At 45.9% G+C, this 26,200-nt stretch overlaps 1 protein-coding gene across 1 annotated transcript in view; it reads left to right on the forward strand.

The window, feature by feature from the left end:
- The first annotated feature begins 258 nt into the window (after window positions 1-258).
- The window catches only part of CHRNA4 (cholinergic receptor nicotinic alpha 4 subunit), a 42,351-nt gene continuing 16,409 nt past the window's right edge, over window positions 259-26,200 (forward strand). The window contains exons 1-5 of the mRNA XM_065691275.1: window positions 259-475; window positions 20,846-21,170; window positions 22,569-22,720; window positions 25,885-25,929; window positions 26,019-26,128. Of these exons, the coding sequence (XP_065547347.1) occupies window positions 21,110-21,170; window positions 22,569-22,720; window positions 25,885-25,929; window positions 26,019-26,128 (368 nt within the window). The 5' untranslated portion in view covers window positions 259-475; window positions 20,846-21,109. The remainder of the gene's footprint in view (window positions 476-20,845; window positions 21,171-22,568; window positions 22,721-25,884; window positions 25,930-26,018; window positions 26,129-26,200) is intronic.

The following is a 26,200-nucleotide window of genomic DNA, read 5'->3' on the forward strand; positions in this document are numbered from 1 at the left end:
CACTGTGCATAGTTAAGACAAAAGCTGTGGCCTTATTGTTGATGAGGTCGTAAGTAAAGTTGGCTAAATACATCTCCTTATCCTCCCCCTTCAAGAGAACCACCCAGGACTTGCAAAGTAGCTGTGAAGTTCACAGCGTATGGCAGAGCCGATGTTGGTGAGGCTGTATTGGTGTTCAGGTGATGATAATGATTGAACAGCCCCTCCCGCCTGGTTTCCGGACAGGTCAGGTATATAGAGCTGGTCCTGGAGGTGGTTTGCTCCTTCAAAGCAGGCGTGATTTTCGAGGTGTTGGGGCTGAAGAACCGCATGAAACCTCGACTATGTTCATGATGATTTTCGATTACAATGCGAGCTTGCGCACCCCCGTGCTTGGCGTTTCGCTGTGTTTGCACGGAAATGCGTGCTCCCGTGCTGATAGACCCTGCGGACCAATTGGAAGCCAAATATATGGGCTGTCATCACCCAGATCCTGGTAAGCTGCCGCTTTCGGGACCTTACTCTTTGTTTGACTTGATTTCTTACAGTTCCTGAGAAAAGAAGAGGGACTGGTGGCCCCTCTTCTAGGGACAGGCGCTGGAGTAGCTAAAACACTCCGCTTCCTCCTAGCGTTATCTGTTTCTCCAGTGCTTCACCAGGCTCGATTCAATGCCCTTAAATACCGGCTTTGGGGATGCCAGGGGCTAACGCATCCCTCCAGCCTTCATCCCCACGCAATTGCAGTTCTCTTGGAGGGGTTTAGATGCGTTTTGCCGCCCAGTGTCTCTGCCCTGTCTCACTGGTCTTGTTCTCTCATCTTCCCCGGAGGCTCAGGTTTTGCTGTTCGGGGTCGGCCCCGTCCCAGCCCAGCAGCTGAAGCCGTGCCGGGCGTTAATTCCGCCCATTAGGGGGTTGCCGCGGGCATTTGAAGCGTTATCCCTTGGTTATCTGCAAGATCCCCTTTCTGTTCCATCTTTTGTGTGGCTTCTGGTTGTTTATAGGTGCTCTTCAACAGCTTCCCAACTAAACCAAGTGTCACGACCCAATTCTTACGGGGAGCTGGGGCAGAAGAGGATGGGAGAGAAATGTAAAATTGTTACATTTTTTGCCCGAAACTTCCAGTTTTCCCCCCAAAAGGACAAACATTTCCAGACGTCTTTAGCTTAAAATAAAATGCTGTGAGTCAGAGAGAAACTGGCAGCCAGTTCAAGTGGGCAGTGGTGAAAGATGCAGCTGATTGTCCTCAAGGTAAAATGCCATGGCATGAAGTGTCTGATCAGGGATGCTTGAGTCAAGGTGATGAGTGACCATTCAAGAACACTTGGCTGAAAGCTCCAAATGCACCAATTTCTTTTTATAGTGGGATTATGTTTCAAGTCACACAAAGGGTGCAAGCCAACCCTTAAGAACTTCTTTGTACGTGTTTGGTGGGCAAGAGCCGTAGGAAGGTTGCTTGTTTGGCCTCTGGTCCATCCAGGCAGAGGGAAGCAAAGCCAAGAGCTGAGTCTGTGTTGTTGGATTATTTCTCCTCCTTATCTCCCTGCCTCGCTGCTGTTCTCCTTTGCAAGCATCATTTTCTAGGCACAGCTTCAGCCCAAAGCCTGGGCGGCTCATCTGCATCCCTCTTCCACTTGAGGAGTAAATAAAGCCCTTCTCCCCCGGCAGTGCTGAGTCATTATTTTGGCATAAAGGACAGTCTGTGCCGCAAAAGGAAAGCGGGTCTCAGAGGGGCTTTTTTCCACGCTTTGTCAGATACTGAATTTGTATAGACTTGCGTGTAAACAGAAAGTCTGAGTAGGTCCCAGCAGGGGTGAGGAGGGAGCAGAACAAAAGCTCAGACGTCAGAAAGGATTTAGAGTGATCAGGAAATGAAAGGAAGGACGATTTGAGATGAGAGGGAAGGGGAGAAGAGGAGGGGGGGGAGATGTCGGGAAAGATGAGGAGGGGGAAAGGGAAGCAAGGCAAGGCAGCCAGGCGAGAGAGGAGATTGCAAGGTGATGAATACCAAGCAGGCAAAAGGCTGTGTTGGGGGATGCAAGGAGCCAAGGTTTCAGCAGACAGCCCAACAGGTCCAGCCTCCTTATAGCCCGGTCTATAGGTAGAACCGGTTATCGGCTGCTTCTGACCTGCTGTTTCAGGGTTCTGCATGGGGATGTGGGGGCCAGAGAATTCCCACCTGCTTTCAAACAGCTTACAGAGAGATGCTTGCCCTCCATGGGGCTCACAGCAGGGCTGGCAGCAAACCCTTTGGGGTGGCTGAACCGTCAGAAGTGACGAGAGGCTTAGTTTACACAGGAGACCTTTCCATACATGTTTTCTCATTGCCCAGGTCAGCAAAGCCTCGTCTCTCAGCTCTTGAGACCTAAATGGAGGTGTTTCTCATTCAGCTGCAAGGTGAATCTTGCCACCAACCTCAGCCCCTATCACATTGGCAGTAGCATAAAGCTTATTCTGTGCTGAGTTAAAATGAGATTCCTGGATTATGTATGAAAAGCTATCTTAAAGATCGGAGCCTGGATGAAGAATAGTGAGACAGGGAAGGCTGTGTGCTGCTCATAAGGTGAGGTGTTAGACTCAAGGTCAGTAAATCAATCACCATTGAGGAGACAGAAAAGAAATTGGACAGTGCAGTGTCTCTGACATGCAGATCCTAAACACAGTCTTTTGGCTTGGCTCCAGTGACACAAATAGAGGGTTTCATTCCCTGTGGCACCCTGGATGTTTCTCCTTTCAGCACCAGAGCAATTCTTCTTCCTGCAGTCAAGGCGGCTTTCATAATCCATCATTGCAGTTACGTGAGCTTCTTGCCCATCCATCACGTGTCAGCACTCGCAGTACCATGGACCTCACACCTCACGTCCCTCTGATGTATCCTTCCCGTTACAGGGCTTACTTGCCCTTGGATTTCTGTCCATGGCATGTCAGCGCCATCAATTATTATTGCTGAGTGGAAACTTAGGGCTGCTGAGATACCCAGCAGCTCTTTCTTCTACTCTTCAGCACTGTACAACCCTACCTTTCGTTTGACAACTAAAAAACAATCATCTGCTGCCTTTTCATTTCCAAGACTGGAATTGAAGCATTTGATTGACACAAATTCTGTCGAACATTGTATTTATTTAAAATCCCAGCCTGCCTGCCCTCTGCTAAGAATAACTCCTGGTGACATCAGCCCTCCTAATTGTATGTGCAGATGAATCCAAACATCCCCCCAAAATACACAGACCCCAGCAGGTACAGTGCTTGTAGGGACTGTAGAGCCAGCCAGGTGAAGTGTGCGGGGGATTTATTGTTCCAATGATACTGTTACATAAAACTGGTGCAACTCCTTCATATCCAGTGGGAACATGATTCATAAAACTGTATCACTGCACCAAGGCTCAAATGTGTCATGCAATGAAACATGATCAGCCATCTTCCCCAAATCGATTCAGTCGTTTCAATGCATTTTAGCCATTTTTTTTCAGTGTAACTATGGGAAAAGTTGTTTTAAGGACCAGCTCACCATGGGGAAAACATCTTCATCTCTTGCCAGAGCAAATAAGCTGCCCAATAGATGGAAAAGACTCAAGTGGGCATTGATGGCATCTGACACCTGTGGTCAGGACACAGCCAACTCTCCCACTGCTGTAACCAAGTGGATTTTGGCTGGTCACAAAGGACCAACAGGAGAGGCTACCCTATTCATTGCTTAAAACAAAGCCAAGGGGGTCCTGCTTAGGCTGTTTCACCCTCTCCATTTCTCCCCATTATATTGGTGTCTTTCTGTCCAAAGGAAGAGCAAGCCTTGTTATCCTGATGACAAGTGCAATGCCCGTGCCAGTCCAGATGACATGGGAAGACTGTTGTTCCAGCAAGCCCCATGCTGGTTTGCTGCTTCAGGGTGAGAGCCAGAGCTCAGACCTAAAAGTAAGGAAAACCAGCTCGAACAGCAGCTTGCTCTGCCTCCCTGTTTTGTTTGCCCTTGATCAAAGTCAAGCTCTTGTTAAGGAAGTATTGTGCCAGTCACTCAGACTTGAACATCTGAGCGCTACCGCAACCTTTGTTTCCCAAGGTAAGGGATTAATATTTGATGAGGGGACAACTTGAGAATATAGGGGTTTTAAGCTGTCAGTCAAAAAGTATATTTGCAATGGGCTTTACAGTGCTCCTCTGCAATTCCAGGAAGGAAGCCCTGGACAAATTCATGCTGTTAGCTCTAAAAAAGTAACATGAGAGTGGTATGAAAGTAGGGATCCAGCAATGTGTGAGAATTCGTGTGTGTTGCTGTGCTAAAAAGGAGCTCGTTCCCCCCTGAGAGCTGTTGCTTGTTTATTGCTATGTGTAGATGCTCAGAGGAACATAGGGGACATTAGAGGCCTGTGCATTGTGGCGAAGAGCAGATCTGGGGTTTCTTCCTGACTCTCCATGCCTCCCCAAGTGAATCCTTAAGCCTTCAGTAACATGCCACTGCCCAAACACTGTTGGAGAGGTTTGGAAATAGATAACCCACTGCACTCCCTGCTCCCCTCATCCATTCCCATACATCTTGAAAGACAACATGGCATAAATTGCAACCAAAAGTAGCTTGGGGAGCCTGCAAGCCACATCTAATGACACCAATCGGCCCCTAAATGGTTGTCAGTCCTGCTGGAGAATTAGTGCTGACAAGGAGTCATTCTCCCTGCAGTAAACACAGGCACAGCAGCCTGTTAGTGCCAAGAGATGCTCCCAGCTTTCCTCCTTTGATGGTGCTGCTGAAAAGCAGGCTGATGGTTGCCACCTTGATGGGATGCGGTGAAAGCAGTGTTGATTTTTCCATTAGCAGCCCGCCTGTTCTAACTTTGTGCTGAGCCACAAGAACAGGGGATCAGAGTCTGTTCTTTCTTGTTGTAAATGCACCCATTTCTTTATGACCTTTTTTCACACAGCGCACCCTACAAACTGTCTCCTTGGTGGCTGTTCCTCCTCCTGGGCTTTGGGTTGTACTGACTCCACCAGACAAGGAGCACCTGCAGCTCTTTGAATGAGCTTTCTCTTTGTTTCGTTTCTAACGAAGAGAAAATACTTGGGAAAATAGGTTCTAAGGAGAAAAGCTTGCAGAAAATAAAAGGCAGAATCCTCTGTCTAGGTACTATCAATGAAGAGGTTAGAAAAGAGAAGATTCACAGTGTTTGACTTCATCTTTTTAGCCTTTTCCTGTCTTCACCTCATCCTTATGAGGTTAGAAAAGAGTCAGTCCCTGGAATAAAAATACAGTATTTTAGAGGAAATGGTGGAAGGAACTCATAAGAATAGGTGATGAACTATGTGAAATGGCCCATTCCTGTAGCTTTTGGTTCTGGAGGCTCCATTTCCGCTGATTGCACACAGGTTGCAAGAAGAGAGATGCTCCTGTTGTGGGAAGAGTCACCAGATGGTGCTCTTACACATGGTCGTAGCAGGTCGTTGGCTGCAGATGCTGTAGAAGAGGCCTGGCTCAGTAGTTTGAGTAGTTCCTGGAGCAAACTTGGGTGCAGCGGGAGACTCATCATCCATAAAATGACTGCAAATGGTGGCGCTTGGGTTCTGGCGTCCCTCTCAGTGAGAGAAAATAAAAGAAACATGTAAAAAAGAAACATAAAAGTTTATTTGTTTGGTTTATATTTATCTACGCATTTAAACATAAATGTTTCGTGTACATGTATATATAGGTATGGTGTCTAGATCTATAAATATATGGGGTTTTAAGTGAGGCTTTAAAGAGTTTCTGCTGTCTGCTTAAAAATAAAGACTCTTTAGGGAAAATGCAAACCTATAATTTCTTATGACACTGAAGTTGTGTTTATTCAACCTATTTCCTGTCCTGGCTTTCAAGACTTATCCTAGAGAAAAAGCTACGCCCACGCGCTATCGGTTTTCCACAACTTGGACTTTAAAGGAAGTGCTCATCCAAGAGCTGGGCTTTTCTCCTTCAGATCTTCAGAGCCTTTAAATAGCATTTTCCTGCCTCCATCACAAACCCAGCTGAGCGTTAGCTCACTGAATGCCTGAGCAGGAATATCTCATTTTTGTTTAAGCTTTTAAACTCTCCTTGTCAACAAACGATCTGAACATCTCCGCGGAGCGCACTGTCACTTCCCTGCCATCTGTCAAGTGTCACTCTTTCTCTCTTATTCCCCATAGAGAAATGTCAAGCGCTGATTTCTAATTCATGTTTTCCTTTACAAAGGAAAATCCTGTTAGGATGCAGATGGATTCTGTGGCTCTTACTCAACTTCACAGCAGTTATTAATTGTTCTCTTCCAGGCGCTATGTAATTCCTTGTTACTAACATATTCTATCTCCTTTTTATTTTATGTATTTAACTTTAACGAACCATACCTCCTACTATTTGAAAGTAAAGCAAGAGTAAAAAAGCTTCAGCAAATATACAAATTGTTTGTTGATCCTGGTTGGAAGATGCTAGAGTGGAATCAAAGAACTGTGGAGGAGATGGAATTAAAGGGGAGAATCATTACTGTAATTGAGTGTAGGACAGCCTGAGACTCACAAGATTTGCTTTTGGGAAGAACGTTTTTGAATCATCCCTGGCAGAGTGTTTCCAATTAGCTCTTACTCGCATATGGGCAGAGCAGAACAGCTGATGTGTTCAGACAGAATTAAGGTACCCTTTTGATTTTAAATCAAAGGAATAAGGGGAGGGAAAGGATCTTTTTACTGCTGCATATAGAAATGGGTTCTTTTATATAGTTGCTGTCTGGCTAAGGAGTCTGCCTGTGCATAGAAGAATAAGGCGATGGTTTCAAGATGTCATTGAAAACAACACTTTTATTGATTTATGGTGTTTCGTTATTGCCTGTAGAAATACCTGCACCAAACTGCTGACGTAGAGCAAAGGGTGCTGCTCTTCTCTGGGAAGAGCCTTGGCTTGGATCAGGAGCTCTGAGTGTGGTTACAAGGTGAAATGTGCTATCAGGAGTGCTTACTTACAGCCCTTCTCCCCCCTCAGATTTCTTCCTTTCCTGGAAAACTCCAATGCATCCTCTATTTAAAATGCCATTAAGAGAAGCTCAGTCTGTGGGGAAGCAAAAGTCTGTGGGGAAGGAGCTCTGGTAACCTTCAGCTGGATCACCAGTGGTGGGATTCACTAAGAGAGTCACCCAATGCCCTTCTGGTGCCCCTCTATAAGCATTTTCCTACCAAAGGAGGGCTGATGCTTGAAATGAATTGAGCAATAGGATTTTTGAGCTGATCATCTTCCGTAAAACCAGGTGTGATGTTAAACTTAATAACAGATGAATAATTTTAACAGAAGAATGTAAGACATTGCCTAGAGGAGCCCTGCTGATGCCATTACCTTCTTTTCCCTGTGCTCGTGATGATGGGCTGCTTCCAACAGAAGGTAAAGGCTACTCACCCGTCTGGACTCCCGTACATTACAAATCAGATGCGGATGAAGCTGACTTTGATTTAAACACCCTTGCAATGCGAACATTGGCGAGCTAATTAAACTTGCAGCAGTTCACCTTTGCGAGGGCTTAATTAGCTGAGATGGTGCCTTCTCTATATTTATCTTGTGTGTCTCCCAGAGATGCATGTCAAGAGGAGGTTTGATTTGCAGCTTGTGTAACCACGAGTGTGCATAAGCTGTTCTGCTCATCTCCCTAGTAGGATATAGGTGCTGTGCACATGTCAGTGGCTGAATATTCAAGGTACCTGCATGTTTTCAGAGGCACAAGTCCCCTAATTTTAACCATAGTTTCATGGTGAGATGTATCAAACACTTTCAGTGCTGAAATCACAGAAGCAAAGCTGGTGTGTGCACAGAGCCTCATACACCCCTCTGTAGGTGTTTGGATAAGGAACATGAAAACCCACTTTGGTAAATGATCTTTACTTCCAAAGCACATCCACTGTGCTTAAAACACAGGACAAAAGCCCCTGAAAGCCCACCTCATCCCTCTGAGTAGCACATACCCTGCAGCAACTTCCATTCTTGCCTGGATTTCTGGAGATATTAAACTTCTCCTTCCTTCCCTCTGCTCCCTGCCTGTGTTGGTTGTTCTGTCTTTCTGATGTGGGAATGTGGGTGCTGGTTTCCAGTGCCAATGGGGCTGGTACTGCTTTTACTGGGTGGGTGGGAGAGGGACAAATGACTTGTGCATAGCACGTTTTCCATAAACCCATGTATAAGTTCCTCAAAAATCCTGAGAAAAGCTTAAAATCCTCAGGCTTTAGAGATGATGCAGAGATTTTTTTTTGTGTGTTTGGTTTGTTTATGATTTCTTCACCTCTTTTTTTTTTACCTTAGCTGTAAATATCAGCTTTGCATTAAAAGAATATAAAATAGGGGATGTTTTATGGCTCCACAATCTGTAATTTTAAAGGGAAGGTGTTTCTGAGTTGGACTCTGAAAGTTTCATTCATGTGTAGCGTTTTCTTCAGCAGATATTACTGAAGTCCTTCGAAATCCTACTTTGGTACCCAGACTAAACCACAGCATCTCAGCCTTACCTTCTCTCTCCTAATGGTTTCAGGGCCCATATCCCGACCATGTGAGCATCATTAAATCGGCTGTGACTATTGAGATGCAGATCACTGTTTGACTTGTGTGCTCTGGATACCAAAACTTTTCCTTCCTCCTGAGAGACTGATATGAGTAGTGGCTTTCCTGAGCCTGCACAGAAGGATACATACAGCCCAGGGTGCAAGTAACACCTTGATTCCTCAATGTATCTCCAAACTGGTGTAGAAAGAGCAGGTGAATGGCTGTTTGTATTGAGGTCAGGTCACCTCTTCTACATATCCTGATAAAAGGCACTGTCCTTCACTGTAAAGTTAATATATATATATAAAAATCATATAAGTGCCACAGCACTGTAATTCTGGGGAAGAATTGCTTTAAGACTACATACATCACTGCCTTCCCCCCAAAACTACCACTTCTCTTAGTGAATACCTGTGAACAGTCCCTAATAGGGCAATAAATATTCAGCAGGGCTTTGGTGAATGGCTTTGGAGGACTTCTAATTACCTCTAATTATGCTTACAAAGCTTCCCTTGTGCACACTTAACTAATTCAGACTTCTCTGGTTGTCATTTTATTCCTCCCCTGAAGGGCAGCTCTCGGCTCCTTCACACATGGCATCATTCGCAGCATCCTCTGCCAGGAGAATGGATCTGGGGAAGGGAGGTGGTAAATTAAAATGGGGCCGGAGGGAAAGGGGCTGTCCTGCTGGAGATGGGGGACCAGTGCCAAGTCTGGGAAAGACAGGGAAATTGAGCTGATCCCAGCAGTGAGAGCTGGGAGGAGAGTGTGACTGCACCATCTGGGTTCAGTCTGAAAACATGGATCCTCATGGGAATCATTGCCCTGCTTGGAATGGGATCTTACTTTCCCAAGAATTAAGTGTCCCAGGATGATGCTGGGCACTTTCTGATGTTTGGGTGGTGATTTGGTAGCAGCACCCATCCAACTTCCATATGGCAACTTGTGCTTCTTAGATGAGAGCTTTTCCCCTGTACCTGGCTTTTCTGTATCCAAGGAAGGGCTGAAGTCACCAGTCCTTAGCAATGCTTCTCACCACATCCACCAGCACCACCGAACACTGGGCATTTCCATGTTCTTTTGTTGGGCTTTCACACAGGGCAATCAGCTTCTCTGTATCTTCAGTGTGCTGCAACCAGTCAAGCCCCTGCCCAGCAATGGCAATGTTACCCATCACTATATGATTAATGAGTATCTGAAGGCCTTGCAGGAAGAAAAACAACTAAAAACTCCATCCAATAGCCTGATAATGGAAGCAGTGCCTGGAGCTATGTGGGAAGTAGCAGCAAACCCCACTTAGTCCAAGGCCAGGTCGTGCATCTTGCTCCAAAGGGTCAGTGTTGCTGCTGCGCACAGCAGGGGTGGGATCTCTATATGTCTGAGCTTTCACAGCCCTTTGGAGTTAAAGCTGATTGCCTCAGTAGGCATCATTTCCCCTGAATTCTCATATCCTTTACAATGCTATATTTTACTTTAAAGGTTGGTTTTAAAAGGCCTGTGAGCTGATGAAGGAGGTAGAGAGAATCCTGTGGATCACACCTCAGCTGCATGGACTCTTCCTTAGCAAGGAAACCTTTTAAAACCTAAAAGAAACCTAAGCAGGCAGCTCTGGGCAAGCGTTTGTAACCCTGCTCCTTTTCCTGTAGTCTCAGCTCTGTTTTCTGCTGTGGCTCCAGCCCTGAAGCCTTTAGAAGAGGGTCTTCAGAAGTGTGTGGTTCACTTGCTTTGCTTGAAACATCCTGTGCTTGATTTCAAACCAGGTTCACCTTTGGTCAGGACTGTGTGGATACAGAGGCAATTAGTGTCTTGTTCTGGCCCGGTACAAATATCTTTAAGCCACTTTGGTAGAGTCAGCATCTTGCTGAGTCAGTCTGAGTCAACACACACTGCACCCTGGACCATAAGGTAAAACAGAGCTTGGGATTGCCACAAACCCTGAAACTCATCCCTCCTGACAGCTGATGCCCAAAGCCCAAGGCTGCTCTGGTACAGTTAGTCCTGGGTTTAAGGATCGTTCTTGTTGAGTACAAACACCTTTTCAGTGGCAGCCGAACCACAGATGATATCATGGTGGACACGCTGCTCTGCGCTTCCTTATCAGGTGATGCTCAGTGCTGGTCTGAAGGGGATTTTACCTGCAGCGAACAAAGGAAGGGAGCAGCAAACAGCAGCACATGAAAAAGCAGGACAAAATGGCATTGGAAGGTTTGCCTGGCTCTCTCAAAGTGGAAAAAGGACAGCTTTTATATGAAAATGTCTTTTTCTCCAACTGATTTCTTCTGGCTCTGCCTCTGATGTACTTTCACTGCTCTAGGGGCTTGGCATTAAGAGCTGCTGATCCTGCCAGCTGCATACACATGCAGGACATGTGTCCAGCAGTGCCATGCAGGAGGACGTGATGGGCCAAGTCATACCCTCGTGTACCCTGTAAGGGATGCCGCTGGCCAGCCAAGCGTCATCCCTAGCTTTGGTTGCATGAAACACCCAACAGCTTCCCTGGAGATGTGGTATAAATTTACCCTTTTGGCGAGTGTGTCCCTAAATGTGGCTAAAGTCTCCACCAAAGGCAGCAATGGCAATTGAGGGGCACGGAGAGCCTTGCCAGGGCTGTGTAGCTTGATGTGGGAGTGACATTGCTGACCCCTTGGATCTCACCTCAACAGAGATCTTTGCAGGGACCATTTTTGCAGGCATCTGTTTTCCCGTTGAATTGATTTTTGGCTGTTGCCAGTTGGATTATTTGGGTAAAGATGTTTGTATTTTGGATAAACACCAGGAAGCTGAGGTGCTGATCTAGGGTGAACCATCCCCTCGAGTGTCTGGGGCATTGCTTGTAATAAGTTGTTGCTATGGCTCTGGACAGATTTTCTTGTATCCTAGCAATGATTGTCTTCGACTGAAGCTTTGGTTGCTACTGTTGGGATCCTGATGGAAATATTCAGACTGTCAGGTCCTTGCCTGCTCTTGTGCTGTCTCTTGCACAAATGATCTCCTGCCCTGCTCTTCAAAACTGAGAGCTTGCCTTGGGCAATGTCATTCCTTGCAACCCAGCAATTTACACCTTGCCAAAATGGCTTAACCCTAGCTGAGTGCCAAAGCCAGCAGAAGAAATGATTGTGATATTAGAATAGCATCACTTCTGCATGGGACCTGACTTGGTTTTTAATCAGTGGCAGGGCTGGTGTGAGTGGTACTTGTGAGTCACCGGCATAGCTGAGCTGAGCTGCTCTCTGCCTTCAAATCCAGTTTCATTGAATCCCCCCTTCAGAAGCTGCATTGATTTTATGTCTACATAATTTATACGTTTGTGTTTGCTTTCTGTGAATAAAGGAGCAAACAATGGCTGGGTCTGCTCACAGAGGCAGTTCTTTGAAGCAAATATCCCTTAACGAAACCCTTTCATGAATTCCAAAGCTCCTTCACTTATGAGAGAAGAAACTTAAAAATAGCAAATCCCAGTGACAGCAGCAACATAAAAATGTTGCTGTTCTGTGGGTTTTCAAACCTACAAAGTTTTCCACAGGTCCAAGAAACAACATTTCCCAGAGCAGAACAAACCATGCTGAAATGTGGGCAGAGATTTGGCTTTCTAAGCTGGCTTCACCCCTGAAGCCCTGGGGCAGAGGCACTGGCAGAGGGCTCTCACTGATGATGGGTAAAAGGCTGGGAGCTGGGACTGCCTTGTCTTGGGGTCACATCAGAGGGCTTGTGATGTCTCATCAGCAGCCTCAGCCACTGATGTTAAATAAGCACCTAGGAAGCTCTGTCTTTTTCTTACAGCTGTAAAAAGCCTTAGTCAAGAAGTGAAGTGTATGTTTTCTGTAGGATAGGGCAAATAAGGATTGAAAAGAACCTTTATAGCTGTTTTAATCCTACGATTTGTAAGTAAAACTCCTGCTTTTTTGGACTGTGTTTGTGGGCTCTTTTGTTTTTATGTTAAGTGGGCAGCACTTTTTTCCTTGCACAAAGGAAAGCTCAGGTCAATGATAAGAAATCACCTTCAGGCAGAAAGGATGTGCCACAGGAACCTTTTCTGCTGGAGATGTTTGAGTATGGAGAGCAAAATGGTTCTTGTGTCCTGGCAGCACAGCCTGTTGGATTTGCTATTATAGTTGATTGATTTTCTTATCACTCTGCTGTGAGGAGCTGTCTGATATCCATTTAAAGCCTCCATTACTCATGGAGTTTATACCTGTGTTATATGTACCTAAGCTAAGTGATCAAACTCAACTGCTCCCACATGGGAACAGCTTTGCATCCACCCGGATTTTCATCCCACAAAATGGACATCATCTGTGAATCAGTTCTCCTCTTCCAAAAGACTGATTTGGTTCTGTCGCAAGTAACAAGATCATGACTAAGAGTATTTGAGGATTGCAAATACTCTATGATGAGCACTTTCTGGACATGCAGTGGGGGTCATTTGCTCATACATTCTTTATTCCTTTACACAAATCTTACTGCAGCCCACAAATTAGTCAGCTCCTCTCTGACTGCACTGAAATGCTTTCATGAGGATTACAAGAAAAATAATGTTAGCACAAGCCTTGCTATGAACAAGAAAGGGGTTTGTTATTTGCTGCTCTTTTATCCATACCTATTTTTGTGTGGAATAGTCTGGGGAGTCCTTTCCCATTTCTATTCAAGTCCATAATGCTGACATTTGGAAGAATGAGTGATCCAGATAGCCCTGAAGACTTCAAGGGAAGTAAGTAGAGACACGTTGTGGTTTTGGAGATGGTCCATTCCTCCAAATCTCTCCCTCCCAGTTTATTCTAAAGAGTCTGGTTGAATTTCCATCATCACAGATGGCAGGAGGTGGTGATATGCGGATTGACTCCACAACTCGTTAGAGTTGTAAAGTAGGTATGCTTTATTCAGTGCTGAGGCTCATGGGGATTGCTCCTCCAAAAGCATGCACGCCTTTTCTTTGTCACTCAGCTCGTTTATATTACATATAACGATTATCTAAACGAGAGATTGCTTCACACCTAATACATATGCAAAACCTATTCCCCTCTAGTATTATAATTAGTTTTCTGGCATTTGTCCCATTGGTGCGCCTGCGCAGTGCCTCCTGGTGGTGGTCGTTAGAGGGTCGTGAGGATGAAGGCCTCTAGTTCCTCTTCATCACTGGGAGTAACCTCTTGCTTTCACACAGACTCAATGGGGTTTCAGCTCCTGTCCAAACCGCAGGTTCGGTACAAGCCGGTTTTATGTATCTTAAAGCAGAAACCTGTCAAGTTTGCAAATTTTGTTATTCTGGCTATCTTTTGTTCCTTTTCTTTCTAAAGATGCTATTTAAACAAGAATGTCTGAAATCTTAAGCTATGAATCTTACCTACTACAATTCTGCCTGGCAGCTGTAACTCCTACAATTCTGCTTCAGCATTCTAGCAACTTTAACTCCTACGGTTCTGCTTCAAGCACAGCGACTGCTTAAGCAAGCAGGCACAATGTTAACCCTTTATTTCCAGGTATCAGTGGTAGATCCTGTGTACCTTGGGTATGGGTATCCCACACAAGGGTTTCAAACCCGTGGAGTAGATGATTATGTAGACCAACAGTTTTGTTCTGTAAAAGAAGGAACCATTTGATTTTAAACCTGGAGGCTAGAATGGATTTCTACACCCCCAAGTTTCATTCAGAGCTGAATGGCTGATCTGAAACCAGTTCCAGTTGGAAGTATGCTATAGGAGATCAAAAGAGGAGTATTTTATCCCCTTAGAGAATCAACTTTAATGTATATTGCTCAGTGGAGAAAATATCTTCTTCCTGTTGAGCAATGAAACAAAAATGACATGACTGTTTCCATTTGCCAAGAGCATTTTCAGCCTGAGCCAGCCCAGAGGCACAACTTGATATTTGTGAGTGTCAATCAAAGATGCTTTCCCTTCAGTTGGTGTAGGGTCCAACAATAGGCCCATATGGGTCATTAGTCTATGCCAACTAGAGAAGAATTGAATCAGGAATAAAACATGTCAAAGTGTCATCATGCTCATTCCAAGCTCTACAGACACCATGGTGGGAGGGGACTTGCTGTAGTTGTGCCAGCCCAATCATTTTCATTGACAAACTAAGAAGCAGCACAGGTATAAATATCCCTGCACTTTTGGAGATTTAGAGTGACAGGATGAGGCCTGAAGGCATCATGATGAAATATTCTTGCAGAGAAGTGCAAAAAATAGCTGAGATCTTAAATAGCACGAAACTGCTGTGGTTTTCTGACAATATATTGATGGGCATGGTCCAGATCTCCCAAGATATTTGGCCACTTGAACTCAAGCATTTATGCTCCTCAGGCTGAGCAGTGTGTGGTGCTGTAAATAACTGCTGTGCAAATACATGTGCTCTACATGAATCTGGACCCAAGTAAAGGCCGGTGTGTTATTAATATGTAGGACTTCTGCTTTGAAAGCAAGCAAAGAAACTATAATTTTAGGGGGAAATAGTGTAGGTTTTGGAAATCAGGTGCCTTTTTGGAACACTTCCTCCTTAATCAACAAACCCCTTGTGATCCAGAAAACTGGGGGAGTAACAGATGGCTGATGTTTCTTTTCATGTGGGCCAGTCAGAAGGAAAATAAGAGAACCGAGTGTCTTAATGAGCAGAAAGAAGTTGTGAGCCTGAAGGTACCAGTAACGTGGGAGACGGATGCAGACAAAGCAGGTGTTACTTTCCTGGTTATTGAAAGGCTTTGTTATCTGATGCTCAGTGAGATGTGAAGTAGAAAGGATCTTAGGCTCTAATTCAGACTATTATGGCATCTTTTTCTTGAGCTCTTGGGTTGCTTCCTCTCCATCTCCCTAGGTGCACATTGGAGAGATGCAGCACCCAGACCAAGTACCAGTGTAGTGACTGTAGTCACAGTTTGCCTGGCAGCCCATAAAGGAAGATGCTCTGAGCCACCTTTTATTCATGTTTTAACTTTGACCACAGACTTATTGCAGGTACCAAAGGTTGTCTCAACTGGCTTGATCATAGCCTATCTACAGGACGGGATGGTAGAATCTCAACAGCTCCCAATTCCATAGATTTCCTAAAAATACTCTTTCCTCCCCTGCTGGGACAGTACTTCTGAAGATTCACATCCTAAAACTGTCTATCAGCTATATATGAATGAATCCAGGCAGTAATGAAGAGACTGATGGAAAAATAAGAAGCTGGAACAGAACTGTCATTACAACATCTACCACAGGAAGCTTTTGGACAGACCTTAAAGAAGTATATATGTGTGTTTATATATATATATGTATTTGTTATATTTGTTATTATATTTTTTATCCTAGCTTTTCCAAGCTCAGGAAGGACAAAATGCACTTGAATTCTGGAAATCACCAGAAATCAGTATTTCAGGGTTGCTTCAGACACTGTGGGAAAGCTGCCCTTATGAGTGTGAGCCAGTTGCTACTCAACGATAATTGAGATTTAAGACTATCATTTCCTATTGGTTAACCAAGGAAATATTTATGGCCAAAGCCGGGTGCCAAGCACAATATTTATGACCAAGTTTTTAGCACTGACTGCATGTTTTTTAATGCTCATTTTTGCACAGAGGACACAGATCGCATTCACACTGATGTGGGCATGAAACTGAAGCCTGAAGTCATCAAGACTTCAAGTGGAGTGGGGTCTATCTCTGGAAAATCTTATCCTTGCCTTCACTGCAGCCCTGGATCAGTTTGCTCTGGTCCAGAGGCTAAAATGACCTCTGCTCCGGGTGCTAATGCCTGGCATGGGTGTTCTGCATCATGTCTATGTGCTGGGATCAAGGGCTCCAAGTGAGGGTGGCACCTCCTGAACTTCACCAGTTCAACCATGGGGTGGCCAAAGAGGATCCCAGCTCCTGCACTCCAGCTGGATGGGTGCTGTGTGCACAAATGAGTCCCTGACGTTTATAGCCCAGGGTGTTGAGCAGATTTATTACACTCCTCATTAATACATAAGGCCAGGAGCTCAGGAGAGGTTGTAACTAATTCAGCCACCTCATTTGGCTAATTACACTGTGGGTCTCCCGAAGCTCTGCTTTGCTTGTAACATGAAGTGCGCTTGGACAGGTTTGTGCTGGTTGGGAAGATGTGCGCTGGAGCTGGTGCTGATTATGGGGAGAAAAGGGAACGGATTTGTCAATCAGTCAACTCCAGATTTCTTTAGGGAATAAACTGGGCAGCGTTTGCCCTCTGATGAGGAAGGACAAGAGCCTAATTTAGATCTACAAAGCTGAGCAGTGAAACCAAAGCTATCCTTGGCAAGCAAACCTGTCTGGAGAGATGTGCTTCTGTGCTCTAATTTAAAAACACATCTTGGATCTCAAGAGAAGCAGAAGCTGCCTCCTTGCTCTTCACGGGCTCTTTACAATGAAATCTGTCATTTACAAATAAGATGTAGAAGCTCATGTGATTTGTAGCATGAAGTCTTTAATAGTTATAGAGCTGGAAGTCTTAATGGGACCATGACTCTCTGCTCTGCTTCCTTTCAATTTTCAGTGGTTTGCTCACTTTGTTGCTTTGTTTTAACACAGTTTTGTCTGCTCACTGTGAGCACTTTGGGATGGAAACTGGTCCCGAAACGAACCAGGTGGATGACGCAGCTTCGGAGCATCTCACGTCAGATGCATTGCTCACCACCAATGGAAAGATGGTTTCTTGCTGTGGATGCTGTAGGTGTTGTAAAGCAATGGCAATGCCTTTGTCGCCACAGTCTGATCACTGCCATGAGGATGCTCTAGGAAACAATAATAGTATTGTATGGTTGGAAGCCTTATTTATTCCATAGCGAAATTCCAAGGAGAAGCATGGGAGAGGCCTGGGCTTCATAACTGTGGTTACTGCTCTGGAAATAATCACTGCTACACTTTTTCTGTGTTATTTTTAGTCTCACACAGGAGTCGCAGCTTCCTGCATGGCCCAAAAGTCTCTTACACGGTAAAAATGTTTGATTTAGTTAAAAATGCCTTTCCAAGTCTTGTGGCGCTTCGCAGACAAGCTGAAATAAATACAACTGAAGCCGAGTCCCTCTTGTGAGGCCAGCAGAAACTTGCAGATCTCCCCAGAGGCACATTGAGCCTGCTCTTCTGAGAAGCAGCCTTGCACATCCCTCTGCTCATCTCAGTGCACATTCCACTGAAAAGAGATCTCTGCCCCTTCTTGGGGGTTTTCTTCCTACTGCTTTTGCTCCACCTCAAATCTCTGTCGATGACAAAGCAATTAGGGGCAGGACAGAGGAATCTGTATCCCAGGAACAGAGGCAAGGAGAAAAATGAGACCACCTTTGGATGGTTTTTCTTCAGCATTCCATTAACTGTCTTTGCCCCCTGTGTCAAGCCCATACAGGGTACGGGGAAGGAGACGCTATCATTATTATGTCCCGTTTCTGTAGATTCAAACGTGCAGATGACAAAGTAAACAGAGCCAAGGGCATGCCCTGGAGAGCTGGCACTGACGTCTAAGGCAAGATCGTGGCCAGAGAGGGCAAAGTCAAAGAAAACCTGCAGTCTAGGATTCCCTGTTAGTGCAGCATGCTGCTGCCTCCCTGAGTGGCTGAATTCACTCCATGTTGAGCAAGTGATGGCAGGAGAGAGGGTTCAGGCATAGCTTATATGCAGGCACCCAAGTCTCAGGGACCCTCAAACCCCTTCTGTCAGTGCCTTTTACAGGATAAAAATGATTTGCAAACAGGATGAAATGGGGGAATTACATCCTGCAAAACTCATTTACAGGATGCAAAACAGTGGGTTCAGGAGTTACCAGATCCTTGCAAAAGCATGGAATTCTTCTAAATGACCCATAACACTTGAACGCTTGTTACTGGCTAGCCCTTATTCCAAGGGTAAATCTGTGATTTCATTGAAACCCTTGAGGGAAAAAGTGCCTTAGTTCTGTTTCATTCACTTTGCAATCTTCAATAGCTGGGATGTTTGCATTCAGTTTGTGTGAACATCTGGATTACCCAAATTATCCATGTCTTTTTCAAACAAAGGAAGATAATAATAATAATAATGAGGAAGCTCAGGCTGGAGTTGCATCTCTTTCCCATAATAAAAATCATTTAAACCTTTAAATGGCATCTTTTGTCCCAGCCAGGCTGAGTTTCTTGCACATGTACCAGTGGGAGATGCTGCCTTCCAAATCCACACAGGAGCTGATGGAAATCTTGTTATGGCCCAATGATGCAGAAAGAAACTGGCAGTGAGATTTAACAAGGTCACTTCAAGGCACAGAAACCTCTATAAAATATGCTCCTTTCCCGCTTCATATAAAAGCAGGGCCAGGGAGGGGAGGGATAAACCTTTCACTGATAGGAAATGGTGATTTATGATTAATTTCCAAAAGGAGGAAATCCTTTTTTAATCAAGATTATTTATAGGGTTAATCCAAAGGCAGCATTTGCTTGCCAGCTCCCCTGCTCCCCAGCACAGAAACCGAGCTAAGGTGAAGATGGATAGGCTTTGTCCATGGGATTTGAATCAGCTCTGTGCAGGAGGGTTTGCAGTCAAGGATGCCTGTATTATTTATAGCCCAGGTTTTCAACAGGGAATAGCTCATCTTTGCATCCCTTGGGTCTGGTCGCCCAACAAGTGACCTGTGTAGAGTATAAGCCTCCTTGAAAAATGGCCTTTCAGAAAGCCCATTTCCCACCATGAGCCTTTGGGAATTTGTGAGATTTGTTGTATCTGGTGCTTGTTGCTGGTACCAAATAGGCTGAGCCCCATATTCCCCCATTTAATGCTGCTGGGTCTGAAATGAGCAGTGCTGGACCCAGCGAGGTACAGAGGAACACGCAAACTGCTGTGATGTCCACCCTGCTCCATAGTTCGTAGGGCAAAGGGGTTTCTTTATTTCTTTAATAGGTTTTCCTGGCTGCTGCATGGATGTTCAGGAATGTGTGGTTACAATGTGTGAAGAGACTGAGTGATGCCGGGTTTACCCTGACGAAGGAGCGATTGCCCTTCTGCTACCCTATTGCTGGCTGTGGGAAGGCTCAGTGCTCAGTGCTGCACATCCTGGCTCTCAGGATGTAACCTGTGCTTCTGCGTTAAGTTAATTTGATCTCACATCTGCTGTTTATTAATACTGAATGCACTACAGACTTATATAAGATGTCACAGGTGCTTGGGAGCTGCAGTGAGGGTCAGGACACTGAAACTAAAGCAGGCAACCCATATAGGGATCCATTCACCAACTGGAATGTATGGTAGGGTTTGTCATTTGAAAGGCTGACAACTGTTGAAGAAAAGATAAGAAAAGACAAGATAAAACGGATTTGATATTACACTGATGTCATTTATCATCTCACTACAGACCTAGTTTCTCTTGTGGCTTTAATCCTCCCCATTTTCAGCCAGTAATCTATTGTACTGGAAGGTATTTGAGATGCTTCTGGAGTAGGGAAATTATGAAGTGTTGTTAGAACAGACACTGATTAATTTTGCAGCTGGCAACATTACCGCTGCCTGCAAATGAGACCCATTTGCTATCCATATAGAAGTAATTGTAATAATATTAAAATTAGTTTCAAAATGAATCAGAGAGGGATCTATTCCATGTCTCCCGTGCGAGGAATCAGGGATGCGACATGAAGGGCTGGAGTGGCAATTCCTAACACATGGAATTACCTTTTCCTCCATAAAAGGTCTTAATGATTTCAACAGAGTTATTTGTGGTATGGTTTTGGTACATTCAATTCTAGAGATACATTCCAGCAGCCTTTTGTCTCAAGTCTCACCTCTGATTGCATATTGCCTATGGACAGAGACTAATATTTGTACAGCACCTAGCGCAGCAGAGCCCTGCTCTCACAGGCAGGTTCATCAGCCCAATAACTGTCAGCAGCAAAGATACGTGCTCAGGCCAGAACATAATCCCTAATGACCCTGTTAGTGTAGAGGAGTGATTCTGAAGAGCAATTGGACAAGATCAAACAGACAGCTTTCGTTAATTAAACACTGTTTGGGCTTCAGGTGCTGTAAAGATCCCAGATGGCTCCGTATCCACCACCTCTGGCTGCCGCTGGTGTCCGCATCTCCCCCTTCTTCTTTCTCATGCCTAAAGTTTTTCTCCCTGCAGCCTGTTTGGTGGAAAGCACAGATTCCCTCCTCCTCCTCCTCCTAAGCAGGAGGTGGGCAGGTCTAACTACATTAAATATACAAACATACTCCCTCTCTGCTCCACCAAGGGCTCGCATCAGTGGTCCAGCAGCAAGCAAAAGCTGAGCGAAGGCTGTCCAAAGGGCTGGGGGAAGGGTGAGCACAGCATCAGCAGCAACAAATAAACCCAGCAGCCAAACCAGCCTGTAGGAAAGGGGAGAGAAGCAAGCAGCATAGCCCAAGGAAGCTCTGCATTTCGTGTCTCTTCACAGGAGCTTCCTGCAGCCCTTTCGCATCCCTCGCAAGTGTATGTGCGGCATTGTCCCAGGGAAAAGCATCCTTCAGGAGGAAGAGCTGGAAATCGGTCAGAAAAAAGAAACCAAACCGACCACCAGCTGTTACTCCTTCCCAGAAGCAGGTGAGAGGGAGGGAGAGGAAGGAGTTTAGGGGATGAAGCTGGAGGATCCAGAGACTCCGAGAGGAAAAGTTGCCTTGACAGGAGACGCTGAGTACTAGAGCCTGAGCTCTGCTCCACAATGGGATTTCTCATGTCTAAAGGAAACCTCCTCCTCTTCCTCTGTGCCTGTGTCTTCCCTGGTAAGTTTAAGAAAGCTTTTCTACCCCTGCTCTGCTCTTTAGCTCTTTCATGCTTATCCCTCCCAAAGGCATGCTGCAAAGACCGGTCCCTGTTAACACAGGATTTCCCCCACTCCTGCCCCATCACTGCAGGTCCCCAAAATTACAGCCTCTGCTGAGTGATGCTTTGCTTTTATTTTCTGCTTCTTGCCTGGTTTGATGGGGAAAGGGTTAAAGCCACAATCGGGAAGGGGACAGGAGGGAGAATACAGGCAGGAGCTCAGCATCCTGCTCCCTGCCTGGGTTTTTCTTCCCTGGGTAAAGTGTGTTAATGTGTCTCCGGGCTACAGCTCCGGCTGGGGAGAGCACAGCCAGCGCTCAGCTAATGCTTCCCTTTGTATAATCCAGGGCAGTTTAAGACTAAATAGGAGCCATATTCCATGAGGGATGCAGGGAGAGCCCCCGGCTCCTTGTCCCCGCTGTCCATGACAGAGGATGCATTTCCAGCCCTCTACTAGAAAGGCAGCTTTAATTTTTAATAACCAACAGGCACCTCTGATGGTTCGGGTAGTTGTATGTGCAGGGTCAGGGCTGCTCCTTGCAGCCTCCAACTTTTAAAGTTATTACTGAAGAAAACTGTGGTCTTGTTACCCAATCTGTGCACTCTCCCATCCTCTTCCTTCACCCATCACTTTTGTGAAAGACCAGCTATGCAGGTTAGTTTGAAGAGCTAAATTGTGTAAATCTGATCCCAAATCCCTATCTCCCAGCAGGAGGCTGCTTTTTGCTATTCGGCTCACCGTTCCAGCATCCCTCTTTCCCATCTGCAGACTTCAGTGCTAGAAACTTGTGGCCGAGTGGCTATCAAAATAAGACCAGATTCAGGGGAGGATGGCCCATGTAGTGTTTTTCAAATGGTATTACTGATGCCCCTACTTTCTTTAAACCAATCCTGCTTTGCAATAGAAACCTTACACTGGGAATTGGCCATGGTGGGTGAATAAGGTGAGAAATCATAGAATCCCAGGCTGGTTTGAATTGGAAGAGACCTTAAAGCTCATCCAGCTCCAACGCCTGTCATGGGCAGGGACCCCTTCCACTGGAGCAGCTTGCTCCAAGCCCCTGTGTCCAACCTGGCCTTGAGCACTGCCAGGGATGGGGCAGCCACAGCTTCTCTGGGCACCCTGTGCCAGCGCCTCAGCACCCTCATAGTGAAGATTTTTTCTTTCAAATTCATGGCAATGCCTGGGGTACAGGGGAAGCAAGTCATCAGGATGATGGGTTACCCCCTCCCATGCATCCCCAATTACCCATTACTGGCGTTAGTGCAGGTTCCCCCCCCCCCCCATAGAAAGCTCCAGCTATGCCAGTTGGAGCCGCGTGTGTTTCACACCACCGTGCCCTATCCCTTCCCCACAGCCTTTGGACACGTGGAGACCCGGGCACACGCAGAGGAGCGTCTCCTGAAGAAGCTCTTCTCTGGATATAACAAGTGGTCTCGCCCCGTCGCCAACATCTCAGACGTGGTCCTTGTCCGCTTTGGCTTGTCCATCGCCCAGCTCATCGATGTTGTAAGTGCAACCCAGTTGTACAAGAAACAGCCAAGATTAAAGGACTGGGGATTGAAGAGAGGTTCCTGTTGCATGTGGGTTTTACTAGCTGCTCCAGGGTCAGGTTGGGAAGAGTTTGGTCGGGTTGGGAATAGTTTGGTCAGGTTGGGAAGTGTTATCATGCAGGCAGCTCTGCTGGAATGAGGGATGACTACTGTGAGTAGTTGTCAAAATGGATCCTTTATTCCTTATTTACTATAAGCAAAACCCCCAATTCCCATCAAAACCTGTGGAACTGATCACAGCAGAGCAGAGAAGCAACTGGTATAAATGCCAAAGTCCTGGCTGAGAAAACATCCCAAATGGCTGATTTGGAATTTGAGCTGTAATTGTTAACACCACTTTACACAAGGTAATAGAAACAGTGGTCACACATCTCTGGGTGGTAGCTTACCTGAAGAGCTATCTGCAAATGAATGTTTTGGGGTTATTTTAACTAATCTGGCAGATAATAACAAGAAAATAGCTTCTGAGCAAGCTGCATGTGCTACGTGCGAACCAAAGCGGTTTACACTGCGGACTGAAATGGTATTTACGGGATTACTCTATCACAGTGTGTCGGGGTCAAGTGTTGAATCCAAAGGAGATCCCTGCAGGGCTGCAGATGTTAAGCACATGCACAGGCTTCCTAGCTGGTGCAGATCTTGCTCCCAGATGCTTCTCTCCCCCATCCCTGCTTGCACATAATACTCCCCAGGACAGTGTGTTCATGTGGCAGAGTAAAAGGGGTGATAATGGAAAGTGTAATGCAACTAGGAGACATTCCTGGCGTGGGACAGTCATAAGAAACAACTCCACAATGTTCTATATTTTGAGATAAGGGGTTTGAGATGCAGAGGACACAGGTAGGGCAGGAGGTGGGAAATCAAAGCCATGGGTTGCTGGAGAGTTGCACCTCCTTGTGCACAAGCCTTCAGCTTCCAGCTTTGCAGCACAGAAATGGTCTCCATTCCCTTCCTCTCTCTTTCATCAGACTGAGAGATCCAGGGCTGTTTGCAGTTGCTAATGGTGAAGTTGTACGGTTCTCATCTGAATAATTGATGAGACTAAAGATGAGACATTAGTGACTGTGGAGGCAGGAGAGAGACTTTCCATTACGCTGCTGCTGGCCTGTGAGGATGCAGGATCGATATACCTGCTTCACAGTGCTTTGCCCAGCTTACTTAAAATGAATTAATCTAAGAGTCATGTCAATGGTTAGAATTGCATCCAGCAGGCAGTGCTAGGTCGGGACTGGTGGGTACTGAGCTCTCATCCCCTCCCACCCCAGTCTGAGTGGCTGGGGACTGATGACACCCCTTTGCTGTCTTTCCCCTTCCCGACAGTGGCATTGGTTTGCTGCAAACCCCATTGCAATTGTTAGACCCAGCATTTGGCTGTGAATGAAAGAAGTCTGGAAGAGAAATCAGAGCTGTATTCAAACCTCAGCTCCTGCTGGCAAAAACTGGGGAACAAAAGTCAATGTGGAGTCTGACATCCCTGTGTGTCCTTACCTCACCCTTCTGAGCGCGGATAAAAGCGGTACGGGATCAAGCATGTGTCTAGGAGCAGCCACTGAGAAACACACCTGGAATCCTATGCCTGTATCGCCCTGTGCTGTGTTCTCCTTGAGGAAAGAGGCCAGAGAGCGCAGCACCCCTGTTGGCTGCTGTCACCCGCTGTCCGCTGGGGTGGCTCCATGCAGGAGCAGTCAGCCGTGCAGCAGGAGCAGGCAGACAGGCATTAGCACATTGCAAACCCCCTATGGGGTAAACCCAGGGGGCTGGAGTCGTGCTTTGCTTGGGTCAGGAGGATGGCACAGCCCTCATGTGTGGCAATGGGCAGGAGTTTCTGGTTTGCACCCCACAAGGGGAGAACATTCCAGCAAATGGTAGCACTCTGGAGACTGGGTTTCCCAGTGCTTTGAACTGCAAAGGGGGAAGAGAAGCAGATGTTCAGGGTTTGGTCCAGTCCAGGGCATGGCAGACTCATCCAATGACATTCCTCAACTGCCATCAACACCCAAAGATGTAGCTGGGTATTTCCCCTTTCTTTGTTGCTCATTTGATGTTTTTTTTGTATTCCTTCCATGTGCTTCTGGTCCTTAACCCTGGATGAGGGTATCTCTGGTCAGGCTTTACACTTGGTGCCACAACAGCAGTGAGGGGGAGGCACATCTTCTGCCTTCTAATGTTCAGAATTAATCCTGAACTGCCATAAGAGCAAGGTTAATGATGAGCACTTTGCTTCCAAATGAGCCTTGTCAATTGAGCTGGTTTGGATGCCAACCAAAGAGAGATTGAAAAGAAACAAGCATGCAAACAAGCTCTGAGCTCTGGTGTGATGCTCGAATCAGACCAGCGCTAGGTTCTGCCCCATGTCATTCATCTTAGTGATTTACAGAGGGGTTGTAACAAGCAGGCAAGGCAAGCAGCAAGAAGCAATTAATCCTACTACAGTGCTGTCAGCATTATATTTGCCTTACATTATTTAGAAGTGTATATATATTCTACCTTTCCATACTAGTATTTGAATTGGGAAAAACGCTACCAGTTGACAGCATGGGTATAGACTGGTCTGTCTGAGGGTTATGTGTCAGCATGGTGGCTTGGGATTATTCAGAAAACCCAATCCATAGTGCTCAAAGCTGATGTATTTGGTAGGAGAAATGAGCTTCCTGTTTCTAGAATAACAGGAGTAACGTTTCACAGTAGAAATCCTAAACTCGACTTGCAGAAGAAGCTGAGCATTGTAATCCATGCATATGTGTGAGTAAGGATGTATGCATCCATCACTCCCATTCCTTCAGTGCCCAGATCAAAGCCAAGCTGTGGAGCATTTTCCTCTGCCTGGCCCCATCGTCCCAGGCTGAATCCATCAGCATCAAGGAAAATCCCAGTGAATTCATGTTTGTCTGCTCCCAGGATTGCTTCGGTGCAGGCTCAGCTGTTCAGTGGCATCAGGCAGCTGTGCCCTGTCCTATGCTGAATGACAGAAACATCTGCTTTTTATTTCCAAGGCGGAACTTACATCTATTGCAGGGGCGATTTATAATTACAGAAATGAAGTACAAGCAAGAGCAATGTAATGAGTTCCTTGGGCCGCTCCATCTGCTTCTATAACCAATACCTGATCTTGCATTGCAGGATGAGAAAAACCAAATGATGACCACGAACGTGTGGGTGAAGCAGGTGGGTGCACCCAAATCTGTGCTTTCCCCCGTTCCTTTTCAGTTCTGCAATCTGAATTTGCCAGCTTTGTAACTGCCTCGTCTTTGCAGGAGTGGCACGACTACAAGCTACGCTGGGACCCCCAAGAGTATGAAAACGTCACCTCCATCCGAATCCCCTCTGAGCTGATCTGGAGGCCAGATATTGTCCTCTACAACAAGTGAGTGGCAAATGCACCCTGGCAAATTTCTCTGTTCATGGTGTTATTGGTGCTTCTTGCAGTTATTCCTCC

This window comes from Lathamus discolor, chromosome 11 (genome assembly GCF_037157495.1).
Source record: "Lathamus discolor isolate bLatDis1 chromosome 11, bLatDis1.hap1, whole genome shotgun sequence".
Taxonomy (NCBI): Eukaryota; Metazoa; Chordata; class Aves; order Psittaciformes; family Psittacidae; genus Lathamus; species Lathamus discolor.